Source organism: Schistocerca nitens, chromosome 3 (assembly GCF_023898315.1).
Source record: "Schistocerca nitens isolate TAMUIC-IGC-003100 chromosome 3, iqSchNite1.1, whole genome shotgun sequence".
Taxonomy (NCBI): Eukaryota; Metazoa; Arthropoda; class Insecta; order Orthoptera; family Acrididae; genus Schistocerca; species Schistocerca nitens.
The window spans coordinates 792,439,804-792,466,775 of record NC_064616.1 but is presented as its reverse complement, the minus strand read 5'-3'; the positions used below and the strand labels follow the sequence as shown (position 1 = coordinate 792,466,775).

General features: G+C 43.8%; 1 protein-coding gene across 1 annotated transcript in view; it reads left to right on the top strand.

Moving 5' to 3' along the window:
* Positions 1-26,972, top strand: part of LOC126249430 (homeobox protein Hox-B4) — a 413,208-nt gene that overhangs the window by 268,144 nt on the left and 118,092 nt on the right. The window contains exon 2 of the mRNA XM_049951082.1: positions 26,170-26,345. Coding sequence (XP_049807039.1) covers positions 26,170-26,345 — 176 coding nt within the window. The remainder of the gene's footprint in view (positions 1-26,169; positions 26,346-26,972) is intronic.

Genomic DNA, 26,972 nt, shown 5'->3' with positions numbered 1-26,972 from the left:
GTGTGTACATAGGAAGCTCTGTGACACTGTTAGAATCACATTATGATGGTATATCTCTTTGGAAAAAACGATGATGTACGATTATATCTCGCAAAACACTATGCATTCAACGAAGACTCTGAGACCATGACGATATCGTATATCTAGAGTAGCAGTCGTAGCAGTATGTTAAAGTTGATTATGTCACGTACAGGGGCATATTAATAGAAATTCATTCTATATCGATGAAATGCAGCTGTCAAGTATCTGATTGCCTTGGTACAGTCCTCATATACTATAGGTGCAGCAGTAAGGCATACCTCGCCATTAAAAAACTACATATGGTGTAGCGATCACAGACGATATTAGGGTATATACAGAGGCATATAGACATTCATTTTTACTCGATCATTAGGAACGTGCTTGGAACAGAAACGAATAAATCAATAATACTGCTACCACATAGTCCACACCTTAAACTGTACATTGTCTTATGTGTATCAGGCGAGCAGCCGCAAATCCCGCCGCTTCTTACCTAATTAGCATTACAATTTGTAAGCACTGATGACGTTGTTTCGAAAAAAAGAAAGAAAAGTAAAACAACTGCACTTGTGTGACTGCCCATTGCTCTAGCTGGAATACAATGTCATGGTCAGCCCACTCTCGAATATCCTTTCTATAATCATCTTGTGGTGCAGTTCTTCTTGTTGTCTCCGTGGGTAATGGCAGCGAAAACTCTGCTTATGTTTTGAGTATTCGAAAAACTGCATTACCACACGAACACAGGCAAAGAAGTAAGCCCATTTACTTCGCCAACAAAACAGGAAAACATACCACAACCTCAAAACTATGACATGTTGTATATTGTGTAGCATAACAGCTACCAAAATAAGAGGACAATAATACGAGGGGCGTTCAGAAAGTAAGCTCCGATCGGTCGCGAAATGGAAACGACTATGAAAATCCGATAAAGCTTTGCACAGATGTGTTGGGTAGTGTCTCTAGTATAACCCCAGTTAGCATCACGTCGCTCTTCTCATTTCTGAGCTCGCAGTAAGTGCGTAAAGATGTCTAGAAAATAGTGTCTGCCGCCAAGTACGAGGGCCTGGTGAGAAATTTCGCCTGAAGCTATGCAGTTAACATTACATAACTGTCGTGCTGTTTCTTCTTCAAGACAATTCTCAGCCGCATTCTGCAGGGGCAATGAAGATGCTCCTGCATCGTTTTCAAATGGAAATGTTAGATTACCCACAATACAGTCCGCAATTGTCTCCCCCTGAGTTTCATATCTGGTCACATGAACCGCTGTCTTTGAAGACAACATTTTGACACAGACAACGAGGTGTAGGCCAGCGTGGAGAATTGGCGGAAAGCACTGGCGGCTGCCTTCTATGATGAGGCTATTGAAAAGTTGGTACAACGCTATGACAAAAGTCTAAGTCAGAACGGCGACTACGTAGAGAAGTAGCTGAAAGGTGTAGCTAATTGTTACAAGTAAAACATTTTTGATGTTCACTGTGGTTTCAATTTGGCAATCAATCGGAGCTTACTTTCTGAACAGGCCTCGTATAATGTAAGTTAAAATAAAAATGAACCCACTGATGATAGCACAAAAGTGCTGAAACATGTATGGGTGAAACAAGAGAAAAAAGGTGTCTTGCATAAGGCGGAACTTCTCATCCCATCCTTTCTATAATAGGGTTGTAGTGCCAGTAGGCCATAATGTTTTGCAAAATGACTGAAGATTGGTGGATGTTGGAGCTGAACTGAAGTACTGAATCCTAAATGGTCAAAGGAACCTGTTGCTGTTGCATTACCCCACTGACCACGAATCACTAGAAGCAGTACCAGTCGAAAAGTATCTGAATGTAAGCATTCGCATGGTGGTGAATTTCTTCTTACATGTTGTACGTGATTTTTTATCGTTGTGATAGCTCTGTAGACAGCAAGTGAAGGGAAGAGGGCTACACAGCCTTCTAAGCAATGGAACGGTGCTGTCACAACGTGATAAGATTCCGAGAGAATTAGCAGGAGTCTGTGAGTTGGCTAGGTATATCCAAAGCCAGCCTTATTCGTCAAAATCAGGTAGATGCAAATGCCGTACGTCGAAGATTGGAAGATTCGTGAATAGTGAGAATATTGGGCATAAGCGATACTCTGGCAAAAAGGGGCTCAGAGGTGACAGCTTTACCGCTTCCTCTATGTGTTCTGAGCAAATATATTACTGCCTCCCCCACCCACCGATGTACGTCTCTTGCGAAGTGACTGCAGTGCAGAAATTGGAAATTAATGCAAAGGTTTTTACCGATAAACATTTAGCAGCAGAAGTTCCGTCCTTTGTTTTCTCGATAAATAAAAACATGTGTTTTGTGTGCCTATAAATGGATGGACTGACATCTACATCTAAATCTACATCCATACTCCGCAAGCCACCTGACGGTGTGTGGCGGAGGTTCTGAACAAGTAGACTAAATGTACAGTGTTGACTAGTAGATAAAGTCCTGTGAAAAGAGTTGTAGCATTTGCTTTGCAGCTCAAAAAATTTGATCGACAGATAGACATTCCTTCCACCCACCAGAAACGAGTAAATGGATGAAACAGCAACGAAAGCAAGTTCTAACATATTGATATTATACACTCCTGGAAATTGAAATAAGAACACCGTGAATTCATTGTCCCAGGAAGGGGAAACTTTATTGACACATTCCTGGGGTCAGATACATCACATGATCACACTGACAGAACCACAGGCACGTAGACACAGGCAACAGAGCATGCACAATGTCGGCACTAGTACAGTGTATATCCACCTTTCGCAGCAATGCAGGCTGCTATTCTCCCATGGAGACGATCGTAGAGATGCTGGATGTAGTCCTGTGGAACGGCTTGCCATGCCATTTCCACCTGGCGCCTCAGTTGGACCAGCGTTCGTGCTGGACGTGCAGACCGCGTGAGACGACGCTTCATCCAGTCCCAAACATGCTCAATGGGGGACAGATCCGGAGATCTTGCTGGCCAGGGTAGTTGACTTACACCTTCTAGAGCACGTTGGGTGGCACGGGATACATGCGGACGTGCATTGTCCTGTTGGAACAGCAAGTTCCCTTGCCGGTCTAGGAATGGTAGAACGATGGGTTCGATGACGGTTTGGATGTACCGTGCACTATTCAGTGTCCCCTCGACGATCACCAGTGGTGTACGGCCAGTGTAGGAGATCGCTCCCCACACCATGATGCCGGGTGTTGGCCCTGTGTGCCTCGGTCGTATGCAGTCCTGATTGTGGCGCTCACCTGCACGGCGCCAAACACGCATACGACCATCATTGGCACCAAGGCAGAAGTGACTCTCATCGCTGAAGACGACACGTCTCCATTCGTCCCTCCATTCACGCCTGTCGCGACACCACTGGAGGCGGGCTGCACGATGTTGGGGCGTGAGCGGAAGACGGCCTAACGGTGTGCGGGACCGTAGCCCAGCTTCATGGAGACGGTTGCGAATGGTCCTCGCCGATACCCCAGGAGCAACAGTGTCCCTAATTTGCTGGGAAGTGGCGGTGCGGTCCCCTACGGCACTGCGTAGGATCCTACGGTCTTGGCGTGCATCCGTGCGTCGCTGCGGTCCGGTCCCAGGTCGACGGGCACGTGCACCTTCCGCCGACCACTGGCGACAACATCGATGTACTGTGGAGACCTCACGCCCCACGTGTTGAGCAATTCGGCGGTACGTCCACCCGGCCTCCCGCATGCCCACTATACGCCCTCGCTCAAAGTCCGTCAACTGCACATACGGTTCACGTCCACGCTGTCGCGGCATGCTACCAGTGTTAAAGACTGCGATGGAGCTCCGTATGCCACGGCAAACTGGCTGACACTGACGGCGGCGGTGCACAAATGCTGCGCAGCTAGCGCCATTCGACGGCCAACACCGCGGTTCCTGGTGTGACCGCTGTGCCGTGCGTGTGATCATTGCTTGTACAGCCCTCTCGCAGTGTCCGGAGCAAGTATGGTGGGTCTGACACACCGGTGTCAATGTGTTCTTTTTTCCATTTCCAGGAGTGTATATATATATATATATATATATATATATATATATATATATATATATATATATATATATTTGAATTACAAAAAACAAATACTAAAAAATGGGTTGCATGGCGCGAGATTCGATCCGACGACCTTTCGATTACGAACCCGACCGCTTACCGCTGCGCACGACGCTGTAGAAAATTGTTACTGGTAGAGAGTATTTCACCGCAACGGTTTCTTTTAACTGTCTATTTTCTCGACAACAGCCGGCCGTTGTGGCCGTGCGGTTACAGGCGCTTCAGTCTGGAACCGCGTGACCGCTACGGTTGCAGGTTCGAATCCTGCCTCGGGCATGGATGTGTGTGATGTCCTTAGGTTAGTTAGGTTTAAGTAGTTCTAAGTTCTAGGCGACTGATGACCTCAGAAGTTAAGTCGCATAGTGCTCAGAGCCATTTGAACCATTTCTCGACAACGGCTGAGAAGTGCATCTTGGTGCTTTGCCACATTACACCTTTGGCCACGAGCTTTTATTATGGGCAGTATGAATCGAATCTGACTTTCACAATTGGCGGCCTCCCCTTGTTAGCAAAGGACACACATTAAATTAAAAAATGATTTGATCGTGTGTGCGTATTTAAGTTTGGCCGCTGACCTGCTGTGCCATGCTAAGCGAACCGTGAAAACAAAAGCACGACATACGAATGCGCTGGACTTGCAGTTGCACTGTCTGGATTATTTTATCCCACCACAAACGATTAAGAGGGATGCAAATACGTGCGTACGGTCTACTCCGAATATATAGAGTGAAAGGAAGTAGTCAAAGTAAATTTCATAACCTTAATAAGCGTGGGAATCTTTCATAGAGTCTTTCATAGAGCATGGGCACGCCGCCAGTGAAATAGGTCACACAAAGCGCCTCTTGTATTACGCCCACTGCATGCGGAGGGTGGGGCAGCGCCATGCTCCTGCGAGTAGCTGGGGGCGTCTCATTACACGCACACGCTCCGGGACATGCGGTTCAGAGCAGTGCGGTGAAGACACAATGTGTTCCATAGTACGATAGAGGTCACTGTGTGAAGTACAGAAGTTTTATTGTTTTTACACTTTTTAGGGGTCACTGCACTGTGCGGTATTTGTTTAAATACGGACGCTGTAATTATTTACATAATATCCTGATAGTTTTGTTGTGACGATACTAAAATTCAAAGCAGTGGCGGCATATGTGAAGTGAGAACGACGGTTCAACATGGTAGGTGCCCATAGAAATACAACGCTGTACCAATCTAACGTAGGCTTCATGAGCGGAACGTATACCTTCGTCTGTACAACCGTTCCGCCATTATCTTTTACAAATCCATTATAACCATAGAATAATATGGAAGCTGATAGTTATGTCACACACTAAAACTATGGGTCCATGAGTTCGTTTTAAGTGAAATGCATATTCCCCGTTATGGTATGCCTTCCTGAAAAAAGAAGCTATTTGCGGAGAAACCAACATAATTTTTAAGAACTGTAAATAGTGTCATACGTGGATGTACTCGTAGGGTATGCACTGTGATGCTGGCTGATTCCACATTCCTCGGCAATATGTCTTGTATCACTGTGCATGTTCATTAATGTCGTAGACAGAACAGCTTCTTCATGTTCTCTGTCAGTTGCAGTCTTCTTTCTTGTCCTCTTTTTGAATATTCACGCAGCCTGTCCGCACTAGCGTTTTAATAATTCTTGCCCGTGTCTGGCGCGCATTGGTGATCCTGATAAGATAGCGCTATACCGCTGTACGGTTTTTACGGTATTTATTTCACATTCACCATATAAAACTAATATATCCAACTTCTCCTCACTGGTGCACGTGTCCGCACGCAACGAATCTTGAAGCAGAAATGGACAGCGTGCAGTACAGACAAGTAAACAGGCAAATGTGTTGTAATTCTGATCAGCGTAGCACGAAAGCTCTGCAAGGCGGTGTTTGCACCGCTATTGCCGATTCCAGCCACTGTGCTCCCAGATTCTATATTTCTCAAATTTTTTTACGACATGTTTCAACGTCAACATTAACAAGTACTATATCACTGTAATTATCTTCTCAATAGCTATCGAATGCAGTTACAAAATGTATATGGTTATATTAAAAAAAATTGCTTGCTTCAATATCGCCGTTGCTACTAGTGCTAAAACCATTAACAAAGAAATAAAAATAAAAAAAATTAATAAGAAACTTGCCTCTCGACGCTCAAGCGTCAAGGGGTGTTACGTCTTACGTGAGTCATCCCCAGAGAGAGAGAGAGAGAGAGAGAGAGAGAGAGAGAGAGAGAGAGCAATCGTACCATCTTATGTCACAATAGTGGCATCCGCGGTGGTGATGTAAATACTGCCTGCTAATGTGAATTTCCAAATAAGGTCTGTACTTCGTAGTCGAACATTGCTGTATATGATTCAGATACTTACTAATAGCACTGCTTAGCAGATATGTATAACATATCATAAAGCCCATAGGTGGGGTTGTGAACTGTATATAGCTACATAGGTGAACGCCATTACAAAAAGGAAGACATTTATTGTACTTTAAAACAGATCCATATGAAACTGTAAACTGTCTTATTTACAAGGTGCAAAGGGGAAAAGACTATTTGCATCGAAAAAAATACTCTGTCGATGCCATAGGCTCCTAACACATGAGAAAATGGAAAGTGCACATTTAACGCAAGTAGTAATGTGTCCACGTGGATGAAATATTGTACCCATTTCGTCCTGGAGGCACATTTTACAACCACATGCTGTTCAGGTGGCACTGTTTTGTTCGGAATAACTGTCTGAAGCTTAATATTTGACACATCGTTGATGTAACTATCGAATTTTTCGTTCGACAGAAAGTATCCACAATATCAGCGTCCTTAACACGAATCAGAAACATACATTTGGCGAACCACAGAGCTTGTGCTGTCCATGACTTATACTTTAAGTGTCAATGTTGCAAACTACCATCACAATGAAAACACACTGTTTCGTCACAGTTATATACAGCAACTTTCAGACTATGATGTACAGACCTTATTCCAAAATTCAGACTAGCAAGCAGTATTTGCAACACCAGTGGTATGTGCTACGAATGTAGCTCGCTGTTGATCACTGACAGTGCTGCGTCTCCGCCTTCTTGAGCACCCAGTTCAGTAATATGTCTCCCACATTTGCAGGCTGTGATTCTGTCAGTTGTGCTAGCAGTGGATCGGATGTCGCTTGGGGTGTGACGACGATTTGGTACTACGTATTATATTCCGACGTGGCAGGTGACTGAGTTCTGAGCGGGAGTAACCACTACTCTGTGCCAACTGCTTCCATGTGGTGTCAATTAACAAATAACTTATAGAGTAGTCGTTGTGTGGTGTTTGACAGCGTTTCCGCTGTTTGTCTCCCGGTGTACAGATAAACAATTAACGATATTCCATCTGCATACGTCTATAATGACCTACTCTCAGTCCGAAAAATGCGACACAGAAGTGCTATATTATAATATGGGAGGAATATTGGTCTGTATAATTCTGTCTGTGGCCGAGTCTGAGTGTCATGATTTGACGCTCTGTCACACACACATTGCAGAATTTACCATTGAATTATTTCGTTAGGACCGCCAATTTTTGTGGAATATATTATGACCTCATAAATTTATACACACTGCACATGTGATTCATATACTATTCTGTCTCACGAAACTACACTATAAGTTTATATTAACAGAACCAGCCTGCTTCGATAGTTCTATAAAGTTTCCTAGGTGGAGCATAAAGTTTACTTGTATCTGACATCTCACATAATCAGTGACACCTATGTTAATATTGAATAGTAAGACAGTTGGGTTTGACTGTTTAATGTGGATGTCTTCCAGTAAATTGTTATACGAGGTGTGACAATAAAGTAATGAGACTGATTTCCTTTGCAAGATGTGGCAGCCCTGCAAGCTTGCATAGGCACTATATGTGCTCCCTGCCGCCGTTGGATAAGCAGCTGCAGCAGCAAGTCGTATACTCCTAGCTCACTCATTTCTTACATAGTTTAATTCTTAATGTCTTTGCGTGTTTTTGGTACTTGCATTGTTTGATACATAAATTTCGGGCGTATTATAGTATTTGAGAGTTGTAGCATCGCGTGTTAGTACCTGGGTGTAAATTCGCGTAGTCGTTTGTCTTTTGTTTTTGTTTTGAACGGCCAGTGTCGGTTGGTCACAGTCAGTGTGCTCTCTGCCGCCGTTGGATAAGCAGCTGCAGCAGCAAGTCGTATACTCCTAGCTCACTCATTTCTTACATAGTTTAATTCTTAATTTCCTTGCGTGTTTTTGGTACTTGCATTGTTTGATACATAAATTTCGGGCGTATTATAGTATTTGAGAGTTGTAGCATCGCGTGTTAGTACCTGGGTGTAAATTCGCGTAGTCGTTTGTCTTTTGTTTTTGTTTTGAACGGCCAGTGTCGGTTGGTCACAGTCAGTGTGCTCTCTGCCGCCGTTGGATAAGCAGCTGCAGCAGCAAGTCGTATACTCCTAGCTCACTCATTTCTTACATAGTTTAATTCTTAATTTCCTTGCGTGTTTTTGGTACTTGCATTGTTTGATACATAAATTTCGGGCGTATTATAGTATTTGCGAGTTGTAGCATCGCGTTTTAGTACCTGAGTAGTGTAAAATCGCGTAGTCTCCTTCCGCTGCCGAGCAGTGTGTCAGCAGTGCGTTAGTAGCAGCATTACTGCATTTACTAGGCAGTCTTGTATTTTAATAACCGTTTAAATTTTGTCGATTTGTTTGCGCTCTCTGTAGATTAGTTCAGACGTTCTTTGCAATACAGTTTTTAGCATGGATAGGGACTGCAACTGCTGTGTTCGGATGCAGGCTGAGTTGGCATCCCTTCGCTCCCAGCTTCAGGCAGTGTTGGCTTCGGTCACACAGCTTGAGGCTGTTGCCAATGGGCATCACTGTGGGGGTCCGGATGGGGGTTTGTCGGGGACGGCCAGCTCGTCCCACGCATCCCCCGATCGGACTAAGACTGTGGTTGCCCGGGATACTGCCCGCATTGAGGCTGATCCCTCACCTGTGGTTGAGTGGGAGGTAGTCTCAAGGTGTGGCAGGGGGCGAAAGACATTCCGGAGGACTGAACGGAAGGCCTCTCCAGTTTGTCTGACGAACCAGTTTCAGGTTCTGTCTCAGGCTGATACTGATCTTCGGCCTGACATGGCTGCTTGTCCTGTTCCAGAGGTTGCCCCTCAGTCTGCAAGATCCGGGCGGTCGCAGAGGGTGGGCTTACTGGTAGTTGGGAGCTCCAACGTCAGGCGCGTAATGGGGCCCCTTAGAGAAATGGCAGCAAGAGAGGGGAAGAAAACCAATGTGCACTCCGTGTGCATACCGGGGGGAGTCATTCCAGATGTGGAAAGGGTCCTTCCGGATGCCATGAAGGGTACAGGGTGCACCCATCTGCAGGTGGTCGCTCATGTCGGCACCAATGATGTGTGTCGCTATGGATCGGAGGAAATCCTCTCTGGCTTCCGACGGCTATCTGATTTGGTGAAGACTGCCAGTCTCGCTAGCGGGATGAAAGCAGAGCTCACCATCTGCAGCATCGTCGACAGGACTGACTGCGGACCTTTGGTACAGAGCCGAGTGGAGGGTCTGAATCAGAGGCTGAGACGGATCTGCGACCATGTGGGCTGCAGATTCCTCGACTTGCGCCATAGGGTGGTGGGGTTTCGGGTTCCGCTGGATAGGTCAGGAGTCCACTACACGCAGCAAGCGGCTACCCGGGTAGCAGGGGTTGTGTGGCGTGGACTGGGCGGTTTTTTAGGTTAGATGGCCTCGGGCAAGTACAGAAAGGGCGACAGCCTCAAAGGGTGCGGAGCAAAGTCAGGACATGCGGGGACCAAGCAGCAATCGGTATTGTAATTGTAAACTGGTTCAAAAATGGTTCAAATGGCTCTGAGCACTATGGGACTCAACTGCTGTGGTCATAAGTCCCCTAGAACTACTTAAACCTAACTAACCTAAGGACAGCACACAACACCCAGCCATCACGAGGCAGAGAAAATCCCTGACCCCGCCGGGAATCGAACCCGGGAACCCGGGTGTGGGAAGCGAGAACGCTACCGCACGACCACGAGATGCGGGCGTAAACTGTCGAAGCTGCGTTGGTAAAGTACCGGAACTTCAAGCGCTGATAGAAAGCACCGAAGCTGAAATCGTTATAGGTACAGAGAGCTGGCTTAAGCCAGAGATAAATTCTGCCGAAATTTTTACAGAGGTACAGACGGTGTTTAGGAAGGATAGATTGCATGCAACCGGTGGTGGAGTGTTTGTCGCTGTTAGTAGTAGTTTATCCTGTAGTGAAGTAGAAGTGGATAGTTCCTGTGAATTATTATGGGTGGAGGTTACACTTAACAACCGAGCTGGGTTAATAATTGGCTCCTTTTACCGACCTCCCGACTCAGCAGCGTTAGTGGCAGAGCAACTGAGAGAAAATTTGGAATACATTTCGCATAAATTTCCTCAGCATGTTATAGTCTTAGGTGGAGATTTCAATTTACCAGATATAGACTGGGACACTCAGATGTTTAGGACGGGTGGTAGGGACAGAGCATCGAGTGACATTATACTGAGTGCACTATCCGAAAATTACCTCGAGCAATTAAACAGAGAACCGACTCGTGGAGATAACATCTTGGACCTACTGATAACAAACAGACCCGAACTTATCGACTCTGTAAGTGCAGAACAGGGAATCAGTGATCATAAGGCCGTTGTAGCATCCCTGAATATGGAAGTTAATAGGAATATAAAAAAAGGGAGGAAGGTTTATCTGTTTAGCAAGAGTAATAGAAGGCAGATTTCAGACCACCTAACAGATCAAAACGAAAATTTCTGTTCCGACACTGACAATGTTGAGTGTTTATGGAAAAAGTTCAAGGCAATCGTAAAATGCGTTTTAGACAGGTACGTGCCGAGTAAAACTGTGAGGGATGGGAAAAACCCACCGTGGTACAACAACAAAGTTAGGAAACTACTGCGAAAGCAAAGAGAGCTTCACTCCAAGTTTAAACGCAGCCAAAACCTCTCAGACAAACAGAAGCTAAGCGATGTCAAAGTTAGCGTAAGGAGGGCTATGCGAGAAGCGTTCAGTGAATTCGAAAGTAAAATTCTATGTACAGACTTCACAGAAAATCCTAGGAAGTTCTGGTCTTACGTTAAATCAGTAAGTGGCTCGAAACAGCATATCCAGACACTCCGGGATGTTGATGGCATTGAAACAGAGGATGACACGCGTAAAGCTGAAATACTAAACACCTTTTTCCAAAGTTGTTTCACAGAGGAAGACCGCACTGCAGTTCCTTTTCTAAATCCTCGCACAAACGAAAAAATGGCTGACATCGAAATAAGTGTCCAAGGAATAGAAAAGCAACTGAAATCACTCAACAGAGGAAAGTCCACTGGACCTGACGGGATACCAATTCGATTCTACACAGAGTACGCGAAAGAACTTGCCCCCCTTCTAACAGCCGTGTACCGCAAGTCTCTAGAGGAACGGAGGGTTCCAAATGATTGGAAACGAGCACAGGTAGTCCCAGTCTTCAAGAAGGGTCGTCGAGCAGATGCGCAAAATTATAGACCTATATCTCTGACGTCGATCTGTTGTAGAATTTTAGAACATGTTTTTTGCTCGAGTATCATGTCGTTTTTGGAAACCCAGAATCTACTATGTAGGAATCAACATGGATTCCGGAAACAGCGAACGTGTGAGACCCAACTCGCGTTATTTGTTCATGAGACCCAGAAAATATTAGATACAGGCTCCCAGGTAGATGCTATTTTTCTTGACTTCCGGAAGGCGTTCGATACGGTTCCGCACTGTCGCCTGATAAACAAAGTAAGAGCCTACGGAATATCAGACCAGCTGTGTGGCTGGATTGAAGATTTTTTAGCAAACAGAACACAGCATGTTGTTATCAATGGAGAGACGTCTACAGACGTTAAGGTAACCTCTGGCGTGCCACAGGGGAGTGTTATGGGACCATTGCTTTTCACAATATATATAAATGACCTAGTAGATAGTGTCGGAAGTTCCATGCGGCTTTTCGCGGATGATGCTGTAGTATACAGAAAAGTTGCAGCATTAGAAAATTGTAGCGAAATGCAGGAAGATCTGCAGCGGATAGGCACTTGGTGCAGGGAGTGGCAACTGTCCCTTAACATAGACAAATGTAATGTATTGCGAATACATAGAAAGAAGGATCCTTTATTGTATGATTATATGATAGCGGAACAAACACTGGTAGCAGTTACTTCTGTAAAATATCTGGGAGTATGCGTGCGGAACGATTTGAAGTGGAATGATCATATAAAATTAATTGTTGGTAAGGCGGGTACCAGGTTGAGATTCATTGGGAGAGTGCTTAGAAAATGTAGTCCAGCAACAAAGGAGGTGGCTTACAAAACACTCGTTCGACCTATGCTTGAGTATTGCTCATCAGTGTGGGATCCGTACCAGATCGGGTTGACGGAGGAGATAGAGAAGATCCAAAGAAGAGCGGCGCGTTTCGTCACAGGGTTATTTGGTAACCGTGATAGCGTTACGGAGATGTTTAATAAACTCAAGTGGCAGACTCTGCAAGAGAGGCGCTCTGCATTGCGGTGTAGCTTGCTCGCCAGGTTTCGAGAGGGTGCGTTTCTGGATGAGGTATCGAGTATATTGCTTCCCCCTACTTATACCTCCCGAGGAGATCACGATTGTAAAATTAGAGAGATTAGAGCGCGCACGGAGGCTTTCAGACAGTCGTTCTTCCCGCGAACCATACGCGACTGGAACAGGAAAGGGAGGTAATGACAGTGGCACGTAAAGTGCCCTCCGCCACACACCGTTGGGTGGCTTGTGGAGTATGAATGTAGATGTAGATGTAGATGTATGTTTGACCTTGGTCTGTAGCTGTTTCTAGTCCAAGAGGCACATCAATGCAACTGCTCAGTCGTGAGTTGTGCTCTAATAAGTTAACATGTGTTTGTGGCTCTCGTCACGAAAATGGAACTGCATAATATTGGGCAACGGTATGCCATTTCTTTTTGCGTTAAATTGGGTGAAAACGCGACGACAACTTACGGTAAGCTTCAGTAGGCTTTTGGAGAGGTGGTTATGTCAAGAGCTCAAGTTTTTCGTTGGCATAAAATGTTTATTGAAGGCAGAAGAAATGTTGAAGATGAAGACCGCAGTGGACGACCATCAACCTCACAGACGGATGTCAACTTGGCCAGGGTGTGTAAACTCGTACGAGCTGATGAAAGATTATCCATGAAAATGATTGCAGAAGAATTGAACATCACTCGAGAAACGGTTCGTCTAACAATCACTGAAGATCTTGCTATGAGAAAGATTTGTGCAAAAATGCACGATCCCATGCTGCTCTGTCAGTACAGCAATGTTTAACCTCAAAACAAATTTCGGTACTACCCTGTAGCCACCTTATTCACCAGATATCACTCCGTGCGACTTTTTTCTATTTCCAAGAGTCAAAACGGCGGTCAAGGGACACCATTTTCAAAAAATGTTCAAATGTGTGTGAAATCTTATGGGACTTAACTGCTAAGGTCATCAGTCCCTAAGCTTACACACTACTTAACCTAAATTATCCTAAGGACAAACACACACACCCATGCCCGAGGGAGGACTCGAACCTCCGCCGGGACCAGCCGCACAGTCCATGACTTCAGCTGCTTAGACCGCACAGTCCATGACTGCAGCTCCTTAGACCGCTCGGATAAACCCGCGCGTCGACACCATTTTCGAACAACACAGGAGGATATTACACAAGATGAGTTCCAGAAATGTTACCATCAATGGTAGAAGCGCTGGAAAAAGTGTGTGCAATCAGAAGGGAACTGCTTTGAAGAAGACAACACTAAACTTGACTAAAACTGCAAGCAACATTTTTTTTTTTCACATCAGTCTCATTACTTTATTGTCGCACCTCGTATGTGAGTTCACAAACCCAAGAGTAACAAAGTTATTGGTAAGCACCTTATAAATTGTATAAAGCATCCAGACATCCAACTACCAGAAACATTTACATCTAAATCTACTCTGGCTAAAGAACAGGTATTACCAGGCTACAGACCACCACAGAAATCGTCTGTTTGCCCTCTTTCCAGCACTGTTTAGGTATACGCACAATGACTTGTGTCTTTCTTTTCAACTACTTTATTATGGAATACAATTACGTCACTTTGGCAATTGTTTATAATTCCACACCGTTATCGCTACTGTATTCATTATTTTGTCCGGCCACCCTGATTAAGATTTTCTGTAATTTCCCTAAAGCGCTTCGGGCAAATACCAGGATGTTTTCTTTGAAAGGGCACGGCCAATTTCCTTCCCCATCCTTCCCTAATCCGAGCTTGTGCTCCGTCTCTAAAGCGCCCGTTGTCGACTGGACGTTAAACAGTATTCCAAAATGCAGCTGCACATATTGAAACACACTTTAGCTATTTAGATAATGCTGCAACATAAACATTACATTTTCTGAAATATTTTTGAATACTGTGCTATCATAGATGTTGAGTTGCATCTTACAGCGTTTTTTATGGTACCTAATCTCTACTGCATACTAGATACTCGATGTGAACATCTTACTTTGCATGTTGTCGACGTAATTTGCAGACACTTTTGGAAAGTTGTGACATCACAGTCGTGGAAAATAATACAGTACATAAAGGTTTTAGAGAATCTTACCACCATAGTTCTGACTGCAAACTGCTGTTGTTGTAGACAGCCTTCCCTATGCTTGGTTTGTTTGTAATAATAGCAATAATTGGCTCTCAGTAGCATCTATTATAGTTTTTCTAGTGAATAACACGACGTATCATCTGTATTCCTCCTAAAATGATGCTTGAGAGCAATATAAATGTGGAAATATTTAATTTGAGGGTGTATTGTGTCTTACATCAAGAATAGGCTTAATTAGTTACATTCAGAGTGTCAATCTGTTTGTGTGCTTGTCTCCTGACGGCAGCAGTTCAGCTTACTTGTATATTTGTGCAACTATAAGACCGGTCAGGTTGGTTTTACAATATTGAATCCTTAGGCTTACCGTCTGAAATATCAAGTGTTATTAGGTAAGGAGATCTAGCATTGGAGTACAAGCTTTAGAATTCTGTGCAGTAATTTGGCGAAAATGTGTAAATCTGGAAATTAACTTGCTGTTTCATTTACACTGAATACGTGTTTTTGCAATATTATGACATCTCATCAATTGATTCGAGTTACAGCATTTTTTCGGATACTTAACCTCAACTAGGCCCGGGATAATTGCTTTGATAACTTTTTCTGCCGCCTGCGTATTTTACATAAATTTTAGAATGTTTCAATACCTTAGATCCGAAAAATAATTAATTTGAGACTCCTTTCTGTTTCTTTACACTGGAGCCATCTCATGGCGATAGTGATAACTACTTACGATACAAAGAGCGAATTATCCACCTTTTTTACACTGCAGCCATCTGCTGCTGGCTTGTGCCCTGGGCATGAGGCTCGATATACTGCTGCTGATGTCATGGTCCCAGAATGACCTCTTGGTCACGCTCGAGGTTATATACTTCGCTCCTTGCCACACTACTATCATCTAGATTAACCTGACGCAGATGCAACATAACCACTGCTGCATCTGTATAGTGGGCTTTTTAAAAGTGTGAGTAGTCGTGAAACCCAGTGGGTGGTGACATTTTTCGGGGTCCACGCATGACTGATTTTCACGTTTTCCACTATCGTCTAGATTGTTGCACGCTGGTCTTCTCGCACCAGAGCCTCCAGTTGTATTTGCATTCTCTATTCTTCCACAAAACATGGCCTTACACTTTGTTCTTCGTTATTCAGACTTGTTTTACCTCACTAGAAGAGTCTTAACCACCTAATTACTGTGTCATACGTCTGACCTGTACAATTGTTATCCAGAACAGTACAGAGGTGGTCCTGCGCCCTTGCCAGTACTGTGAAGGCTGTGCTCTCCCGCCCCCCCCCCCACCCCCCTTTTCCAGAAAAAAACTATCTTTCTGCAATTTTTTCTACATATATTTCGGAAATTTTATAAATATAAGGTAGATGTAATCAAAATAAAGCATTATTTCCAAAAATTACTTCAATGAACGATATAGATGAAATGCTACATACAGGTCTAACCACAACGAAGGGCGGATTAACGCTTCATTCAAATGGTTCAAATGGCTCTGAGCACTATGGGACTCAACTGCTGAGGTCATTAGTCCCCTAGAACTTAGAACTAGTTAAACCTAACTAACCGAAGGACATCACAAACATCCATGCCCGAGGCAGGATTCGAACCTGCGACCGTAGCGGTCTTGCGGTTCCAGACTGCAGCGCCTTTAACCGCACGGCCACTTCGGCCGGCAAAACGCTTCATTCCTTAAGAGGGGCAGCAACCTTTTCAGTATGTGTGGGGGCAACAATCTCCATGATTGACTGCTCAGGCCTGGTAATATCAGTGAATTTGGCTTTACTGTGCTGTTACTGGAAACGCCTGAAGACTGGAGGAAACTTCAGCCATGACTTGCTTTCTCCCGAGAGCTTTTCGCTGTGCTTCGTGGTTAAATCATGATGACCGCCACTCGGGTAAAATATTCTAGAGGTAAATCAGTTCCCATTATGATATCTGGACGGGGACAACTCAGGAGGATATCGTATTCGGGACAGAAAAGATAACAGACATTTTATGAGTCGGAGTGTGGAATGTTGGATCCCTTAGGCAGGTAGGTGGGTTAGAGAATTTAATAAGGACGTTGATAGGTTGAAGTCAGATGTAGTGGTATTTAGTCTAGTGCAACAGCAGTCAGTGCAAGGTTATCAACACAATATAAGTTGAGCATAATGCAGGAGTAAGTCCAGTAATGAATAAGAAAAGAACCACCACAGTGGTACAAAATTTATATGCTTACTAGCTCCGCAGATGATGAATAACAGAATGTAGAAGGCATAAAAGAAATTATTCAGATTGTTAAAAAGAGATGAAAATGTAATGGTGATTGGTGATTGGCATTCGGTAATAGGAAAAGAAGACGTGGAAAAGTAGTAGGAGTACAAAGACTGGGGGAAAGTAATGAAAAAGGTAGTCGCCTGGTAAAATTTTGCACTGGGCATAAGTGAATCGGAGCCAATGCGTAGTTTAAGAGCCTTATGTATAGTGTAAAGTTTCAGACTGATTATATAATGATAAGACAGACATTTCAAAATCAAACCTTAAAGAGTAAGACATTCCAGGGAAAAATATGGACTCTGAGCATAATTAATTGGACAAAAATTGGTTTGTAGGACGTCCACAAATGAGAGACATGATTAATTAATTTAAAGAGATCCGCTTCTGTTCCACTATCAAATTAATCAATCCATGACCAAGTTTTGGATTGTTAAAATCCCATTTTCAGCTATATAAACAATTGTAACATTCTGAAGGAGAAGAGCGAAGAAATTCAATACAACATGTTTGGAAAACCAGAGGAGCTGATTAATAAAAAGAGGCGACTCATTTATTATATTGGTCATGCACAACATATAGTCTGGCCAGTCAGTGCAGGGCTCGAAGTGCTGCATCTCAGGCGGAACTAGAAAAAAAAAGAGGAGAGCGCCTAATAATCAAACGCCCAGACCGAAGGACGAAGGAAAAAGGAACCAAAACATAATACTGTAGTCACCCTGTTCGCCGTCGAACAATCGCTCGCTGCAAAACTGGTCGCGGATTCGTTACCGCAACTGAAGCGGATCTCTTTACATTAACTTATCATTATTTATTAGTTTGGAACTGGAGACTAAAACTGAAGAACTTGCAAAAAGATAGGAAATTGAGGAGATGGGGTCTTTCTAAAATTGTATCAGTCAGTGGTTGTTCAGGGTGTCAGAGGGAGAGCATTAGGCAAAGCCTGACTAAAACGGGGGAATACAATGCAATAGAAAATGAATGAATAGTTTTGAGAGATGAGGTAGTGAGGGCAATAGAGGATCACGTAGGTGAAAAGACAGGACTTATTAGAAATACTTATATTACTAAGGAGATGATTAATTTAATTGAAGGAGTCAACGAAAGAAAGTGCTAACCCACAAGAGGGTATTTTGCATTTGACCTTACTATGTTTAGCTAAATTCAAAGACGGGATCAAAAACAGAGTAATACAAAGAAATTTGTAAAGTGGAAAACATTTCTAGCAGTATATACAGATCTACTTCCTGACATAATGTGGTGCATTTGGAGACCCAACAGATAATATGATCAGACTAACTCCTACTAAATTGCGGTTAGCAGTCTCTTCCGTTGACCCCTTCAAATGACTAAACAAAAAAAAATACAAAGACATCGCAAATGAAGCAAGCGAAAGGAAGTAAAAACTTCTACAAAATGAGATTGACAGAAAGTGCAAAAAGATTCAGCACGAAGCGGTATAATACAAATGCAAGGCTGTAGAAGCATATTTAACTAGAGGAAAGATAAATGCTGCCGATAGGAAAGATAAAGAGACTTTTGGAGAAAAGAAAAGCAATTGCCTATATATCTGATAACAAACCAGTGCCACACAAAGAAGGGAAAGCTGAACGTTGGAAGGAATATACATAGAGCTTCTACAAGGGATATGAACTTGAAGGCAGTATTATAGAAAGGGAGAGGAAGTATGTGAAGATGAGATGTGATACTAAGAAAAGAATTTGACAGAGTACCGAAAGATCTTACTCAAAACAAGGCCCCTGGAGTAGACGACATTCCATCAGAGGTACTGAAATTCTTGTTGGAGCCACCAATGACAAAATTGTTGTAACCGATGCGTAGGAGATATGATACTTGCGAAATACACTTCGACTGCAGGAAGATTCTGATAATTCCAATTACAAAGAAGACAGGAGTTCACGGGTGTAATACTACCGAGCTCTTGAATCATGGTTGCAAAATATCGACACGAATTATTTGCATAAGAATGAAAAACTGGTAGATGTTGATCTTTGTGCAAAACGGTTTGGGTTCCAGAGCGACGCTGAAACGTGTGTGGCAATACTGATGTTACAACATATCCTAGAATGTAGATTTAGTGGAAGCTTTCGACGATGTGGACTGGAGTATATTCCTTGAAATTGTAAAGATGACAGGGATAAACTACAGGGACTGAAATGTTATTTACGACTTGTACAGAAACCACACTGCTTAGAATCGAAGAAAACCAAAGAAAAGCAGTAGTTGAGAAAAGGTGTAGCCTACTCCCGATGTTATTCAATGCGTACACTGAGTAAGCTGTGAGGGAAACCAAAGAGAAATTTTGAAAGGAACTTAAGTTCAGGAAGGAGACTTTGGAAACTTAACTGTTTGCAGATGCCGCTGTGATTCTTTCAGAGACCGCTAAGGACTTTTAAAAAAAGTTGAACGAATTTAATAGTGTCTGAACAGATTGTACAGTGTCTTGAAAAGAGATTATAAGTTGAACGTCAGTACAAGTAAAATAAACGTAATAGAATATATTCGCTGTAAATCAGGTGACGCTGTGAGAATTAGATCACGAAATGAGACACTAGAACTAGTATATGTGTTATGTTATTTGGGTAGCAAAATAACTGATCATGGTCTAAGTACGGAAGAAATAAATTGCAGACTGATAAAAGTATGAAAAGCTTTTCTGAAAAAGTGGAAATTTTTAACATCTGTCATAAACCGAAATCTTGGAAAGTCTTTTCTGACGGTATGTGTCTGGAGAGTAGGCTCGTATAGAAGTGAAACGTGAACGAAAGGCAATTCAGAAAACTAGAAAAACGGTTCAAATGGCTCTGAGCACTATGGGACTTAACATCTGTGGTCATCAGTCCCCTAGAACCTAGAACTACTTAAACCTAACTAACCTAAGGACATCACACACATCCATGCCCTAGGCAGGATTCGAACCTGCGACCGTAGCAGTCGCGCGGTCCGGACTGCGCACCTAGAACCGCTAAACCACCGCGGCCGGCTAGAAAAATAGAAGGTATGATGATAATGATGATGATGATATTTGGTTTGTGGGGCGCTCAACTGCATGGATATCAGTGCCCGTACAAATTCCCAATCTTTGCACTGTCCAGTCTCGCCACTTTCCTGAATGATGATGAAATGACAAGGGAAAGACAAACATCTAGTCCCAGGGCGGAAAAAAATCCCCGACCACCCTACCAGACTGGGAATCGAACCCTGGATCCTGTGATCCAGATGCAGCAATGCTAGCTACTAGACCACGAGCTGCATAATAGAAGCCAGAAATTTTTGAACTGTCGTGTTCAAGGAGAACGCTGAAGATTAGATCGGTTGATGAAAAAATAAATAAATCGAAATGGTGAAAAAGAAGCGACAGGTTGCTGGGACATATGGCGCATAAAGGAACTGTCGATTTGGCAGTGGACGAGTGACGTAAAAAAATTGGAGGGAGATCAATGCCTGAATGAAGTAAGCATGTTCAAATCGATGTACAGGGTGATCCAAATGTCCATTAATTTTTCAAAATCTAACATTACACCAAGTAATGTAGGTAGAGAGATAAAAATTGACACACACGTTTAAAATGAAATGTGGTTTTATGGGCAGCAATGAAACGCTCAAAATGGTCAATAGATGATGCTTCATATGACAAAAAAGCAATAATTAGCATAACAATTGATTTTTAGCAAAGATGATGTTCTTCATAACAAATGTGCAGCATGTCGGCCGTCATTCACCAGCAATACCTGTTGTCGAGTTACAATGTTGTTAACAGCACTGCACAGCCTAGGAGTAGGTATGTTGAGGAATTGCCGTCGGATATTGTCTCCAGCATACGTAATGGTAAAGAAAATTGAGGCTCCGTTAGATGATGACAAGTTTGCTTCAGGAAAGGTAAAGGCGCCAGAGATGCCGTTATCACGTTGCAGTTGACGATGGAGGCAAGACTGAAGAAAAATCAAGACCCGTTCATAGGATTTCTCGACCTGGAAAAAGTGTTCGACAATGTTCGAAAGTCTGTGAAAAATAGGGGTAAGCTATAGGAAAAATCGGGTAATATATAATATCTACAAGTGCCAAGAGGGAACAAGAAGAGTGGAAGACCAAGAACGAAGTGCTCGGATTAAAGAGGGTGTAAGACAGACATGGATGTTGTCTTTCGTCACTACTGTTCAACCTATACACCGAAGAAGGTGTGTCGGCAATGAAAGAATGGTTCAAGGGTGGGATTAAAATTCAGGGTGAAAGGATATCAAAGCTAAGATTCGATTATGACATTGCTATCTTCAGTGAAAGTGGAGAGGAATTACAAGATGTGTTGAATGGAATAAACAGTGTATGAGTACAGAATATGGATTGAGAGTAAATCGAATAAAGATGGAGGTAATGAGAAGTAGCAGAAATGAGCACAGTGAGAAACTTAACAACAGAATCGGGGAAAACAAAGTAGATGGAATTAAGGAATTCTGCCACCTAGGCAGCGAAATAATCCAAGATGGACGGAAGAAGCTTTATATAAAAAGAAGACTAGCACTCGCTAAGAGGGCATTCCTGGCCAAGAGAAGTCTGTTAGCATAGGCTTTAATGTGACGAAGAAATGTATGTGACTGTATGTTTGGAGCACAGCATTGTATGGTGGTGAAACGTGGATTGTGGGAAAACAGGAACAGAAGAAAACCAAAGCATTTTAGATGCGGTGCTACAGAAGAATGTTAAAAATTAGGTGAACTGATAATATAAGAAACGTGGAGGTAGATCGCATAACCAGTAAGGAAAAGAGCATATGGAAAATACTAACAAGAAGGGACAAAATGGTAGGACATCTGCTAAGACATCAGGGAATAGGTCCTATGGTAATAGCTGCGGCTGTAGCGGGTAAACACTTCAAAGGAAGACAGAGTTTGGAATAAATCCAGCAAACAATTGAGGAAGTCGGTTGCAATTAATACTGTGAGATGAAAAGGCTTCCAACGGAAGTTGTGGCTCAGCATGTGCAAGATGTATTCCACAAGTCCAGCAACATGGGATGGAGCACCATACAGCATAACAGTCATAACTTCCATCACGTGTTTACCAGCCAGATTAGGGATGATGAGACTCTGTAACATATGGGCATACCTCGCACCATCGCGCTGACAGTTTGAGACACAACATTCCAGATTCCCTCGAAGAAACAGGGTGCCCGAGCGGTCTAGGGCGCTGCAGTCATGGACTGAGCGGCTGCGGAGGTTCGAGTCCTCCCTCGGGCATGGGTGTGTGTGTGTTTGTCATTAGGATAATTTAGGTTAAGTAGTGTGTAAGCTTAGGGACTGATAACCTTAGCAGTTAAGTCCCATAAGATTTCACACACATTTGAACATTTGAAAGAGGGTGCGATTACGGCTGATATGGTTCAAATGTGTCTAAGCACTATGGGACTTAACATCTGAGGTCATCAGTCCCCTAGAACTTATAACTACTTAAGCATAACTAACCCAAGGACATCACATACATCCATGCTCGAGGCAGGATTCGAACCTGCGACCGTAGCGGTCGCGCGGTTCCAGACTGAAGCGCCTAGAACCGCTCGGCCACACTGGCCGGCTCTGATATGGTAGATTCACACCACACCAGTACTTTCTCGTCTTGTAATGCAGTTTCCACGACAGTTCTAGGATTTTCGGTGGCCCCAATTCTGCAGCTGTGGGTGTTGGTTATGTCATTGAAGTCAAAGTTAGCAATGTGTCGTATTTTATCGACAAGATAGCTGATTTTTGACAGTCTAGATCACCTACATTCGACCTGAAATGGTTTTTTATCGTCTTTAATTTGGTGAAACGTCATTGAAAAAATGCTGCAGGTCACTGAAGTTGTAAATATCGTCAAAGGTATTTGGATGTGTGGATATTTTACTTATTGCTCTACCAAATAATTTGATGCAATATAGCCTAAACAGTTTCACTCCAGTCTTCAGCTGGCATAAATCAGAAAAAATCGGATTTGTTCAGTCAGATAGCATATTGCTTCAACACCCCACTTGCCAACCTTTGAGATACTACAATATCATAGAGAACTTGCAGCAAAAACTTCATTGATGAATGTGAGCTGGCTGCGTAGTCGGTAGCAGTATGAACCATTTGCACTGTTAACACACATCTATGTGACGCCTGTTTGGTTGTAGTCATTTATTCAAAAAATGTTCACATGTGTGTGAAATCTTATGAGACTTAACTGTTAAGGTCATCAGTCCCTAAGCTTACACACTACTTAACCTAAATTATCCTAAGGACAAACACACACACCCATGCCCGAGGGAGGACTCGAACCTCCGCCGGGACCAGCCGCACAGTCCATGACTGCAGCGCCTAAGACCGTTCGGCTAATCTCACGCGGCCGCTACTTGGACGAATGGATACTGTGGTTCAAATGGCTCTAAGCACTATAGGACTTAACATCTGAGGTCATCAGCCCCCTAGACATAGAACTACTTAAACATAACTAACCTAAGGACATCACACACATCCATGTCCGAGGCAGGATTCGAACCTGCGACCGTAGCAGCAGCGCGGTTCCCCACTGAAGCGCCTAGAACCGCTCGGCCACAACGGCTGACTGGATACTGTGGCAGCGTGCGATTACAGTCTCAGGCCGAGGTACGCCAGGTGAACTCTTGCGCCGGTCCTGATCCATTCTTCAACCGTCTTTCTTGTTTTCCTTTTATTTTTCCTAGGGGGGGGGGGAGATACGTTTTTGCGCCACTGCTGTGCTTGCACTCTTGGCGGGGGTGCGTGCCGAGTAAAACTGTGAGGGACGGGAAAAACCCACCGTGATTCAACAAGAAAGTTAGGCAACTACTGCGAAAGCAAAGAGAGCTTCACTGCAAGTTTAAACGCAGCCAAAACCTCTCAGGCAAACAGAAGCTAAACGATGTCAAAGTTAGCGTAATGAGGGCTATGCGTGAAGCGTTCAGTGAATTCGAAAGTAAAATTCTATGTACCGACTTGACAGAAAATTCTAGGAAGTTCTGGTCTTACGTTAAATCAGTAAGTGGCTCGAAACAGCAGAACCAAACACTCCGGGATGATGATGGCATTGAAACAGAGGATAACACGCGTAAAGCTGAAATACTAAACACCTTTTTCCAAAGCTGTTTCACAGAGGAAGACCGCACTGCAGTTCCTTCTCTAAATCCTCGCACAAACGAAAAAATGGCTGACATCGAAATAAGTGTCCAAGGAATAGAAAAGCAACTAGAATCACTCAACATAGGAAAGACCACTGGACCTGACGGGATACCAATTCGATTCTACACAGAGTACGCGAAAGAACTTGCACCCTTCTAACAGCCGTGTACCGCAAGTCTCTAGAGGAGCGGAAGGTTCCAAATGATTGGAAAAGAGCACAGGTAGTCCCAGTCTTCAAGAAGGGTCGTCGAGCAGATGCGCAAAACTATAGACCTATATCTCTGACATCGATCTGTTGTAGAATTTTAGAACATGTTTCTTGCTCGAGTATCATGTCGTTTTTGGAAACCCAGAATCTACTCTGTAGGAATCAACATGGATTACGGAAACAGCGATCGTGTGAGACCCAACTCGCTTTATTTGTTCATGAGACCCAGAAAATATTAGATACAGGCTCCCAGGTAGATGCTATTTTCCTTGACTTCCGGATGGCGTTCGATACAGTTCCGCACTGTCGCCTGATAAACAAAGTAAGAGCCTACGGAATATCTGACCAGCTGTGTGTCTGGATTGAAGAATTTTTAGCAAACAGAACACAGCATGTTGTTATCAATGGAGAGACGTCTACAGACGTTAAAGTAACCTCTGGCGTGCCACAGGGGAGTGTTATGGGACCATTACTTTTCACAATATACATAAATGACGTAGTAGATAGTGTCGGAAGTTCCATGCGGCTTTTCGCGGATGATGCTGTAGTATACAGAGAAGTTGCAGCGTTAGAAAATTGCAGCGAAATGCAGGAGGATCTGCACCGGATAGGCACTTTGTGCAGGGAGTGGCAACTGACCCTTAACATAGACAAATGTAATGTATTGCGAATACATAGAAAGAAGGATCCTTTATTGTATGATTATATGATAGCGGAACAAACACTGGTAGCAGTAGCTTCTGTAAAATATCTGGGAGTATGCGTGCGGAACGATTTGAAGTGGAATGATCATATAAAATTAATTGTTGGTAAGGTGGGTACCAGGTTGAGATTAATTGGGAGAGTCCTTAGAAAATGTAGTCCATCAACAAAGGAGGTGGCTTACTAAACACTCGTTCGACCTATACTTGAGTATTGCTCATCAGTGTGGGATCCGTACCAGATCGGGTTGACGGAAGAGATAGAAGATCCAAAGAAGAGCGGCGCGTTTCGTCACAGGGTTATTTGGTAACCGTGATAGCGTTACGGAGATGTTTAGCAAACTCAAGTGGCAGACACTGCAAGAGAGGCGCTCTGCATCGCGGTGTAGCTTGCTCGCCAGGTTTCGAGAGGGTGCGTTTCTGGATGAGGTATCGAATATAGTGCTTCCCCCTACTTATACCTCCCGAGGAGATCACGAATGTAAAATTAGAGAGATTCGAGCGCGCACGGAGGCTTTCAGACAGTCGTTCTTCCCGCGAACCATACGCGACTGGAACAGAAAAGGGAGGTAATGACAGTGGCACGTAAAGTGCCCTCCGCCACACACCGTTGGGTGGCTTACGGAGTATAAATGAAGATGTAGATGTAGCCTTGTAGTTACCATTCACTTCCAGCAACTCAGTAGGGATTGTTAACGCATTATTATCCTTCAGATGCAAAAAACGAATATATGACCGCACGACACTGCGCTTCATCGATGGGCTGTTGCGCCGGCTCCAGTAGAGGGGTCTTAGGCATTGTTGTACTGGCTTTTCAATGTGTATGCCGACTGCAGACCTATGCCTGCGAACAAACAAATGATTTGTTTCGTTACTTTACTTTTTCGAGGTAACAGTTACACGTTTGTGTCTAACGCTCCCGTATAGTTGCTTTCACTATTTGTACGGCTGACAAGCAAATACTTCGATGCGGCCAGGCCAGTCTCCTTAGGAGGAATGAAATAAGAATAAATAACACAAAATAGTCGTGACTGCTGTGAGTTGCAGATGGTACTCGTGCTTTGTGGTGTGGTGTTGCAGACAGGCGCGGCGACATCCAGCACGCGGCCGTGGGCAGCAGCAAGTCCCGGCGGCGGCGCACCGCCTTCACCAGCGACCAGCTGCTGGAGCTGGAGCGAGAGTTCCACGCCAAGAAGTACCTCAGCCTCACCGAGCGCTCCCAGATCGCCGCCGCCCTCAACCTGTCAGAGGTGCAGGTGCGCACTCCTCTCCATTCGCCATAGCACAAACGCTGTACACAACACTGTCTACTTGGAAAGTCAAATCAACCCCTACACTCTTCTAACGATTTGATGTTTTGCGTGCATGTGGAGTGTCGTCTCAGTCGTGTGACTGGATTCGTGATTTCCTCTCAGAGAGTTCACAGTTCGTAGTGACAGACGGTAAATTATCGAGGAGAACAGAAGTGATATCCGGTGTTCCGCAAGGTAGTGTCATAGGCCCTCTGCTTTCCTGATTTACATAAATGATCTAGGTGATAATCTGAGCAGCCCCCTTACATTGTTTGCAGATGACGCTGTACTTTACCGTCTAGTAAAATCATCAGGTGATCAATTCCATTTACAAAATAATTTAGAGAGAATTTCGGTATGGTGCGAAAAGTGGCAATTGGCACTAAACAAAGAAAAGTGCGAGGTCATCCACATGGGTACTAACAGAAATACGATAAATTTTGGGTATACGATAAATCGCACAAATCTAAGGGCTGTCAATTCGACTAAATACCTAGGAATTACAATTACGAGCAACTTAAACTGGACAGACCACACAAATTATATTGTGGGCAAGGCGAAACGAAGACTGCACTTTGTTGGCAGAACACT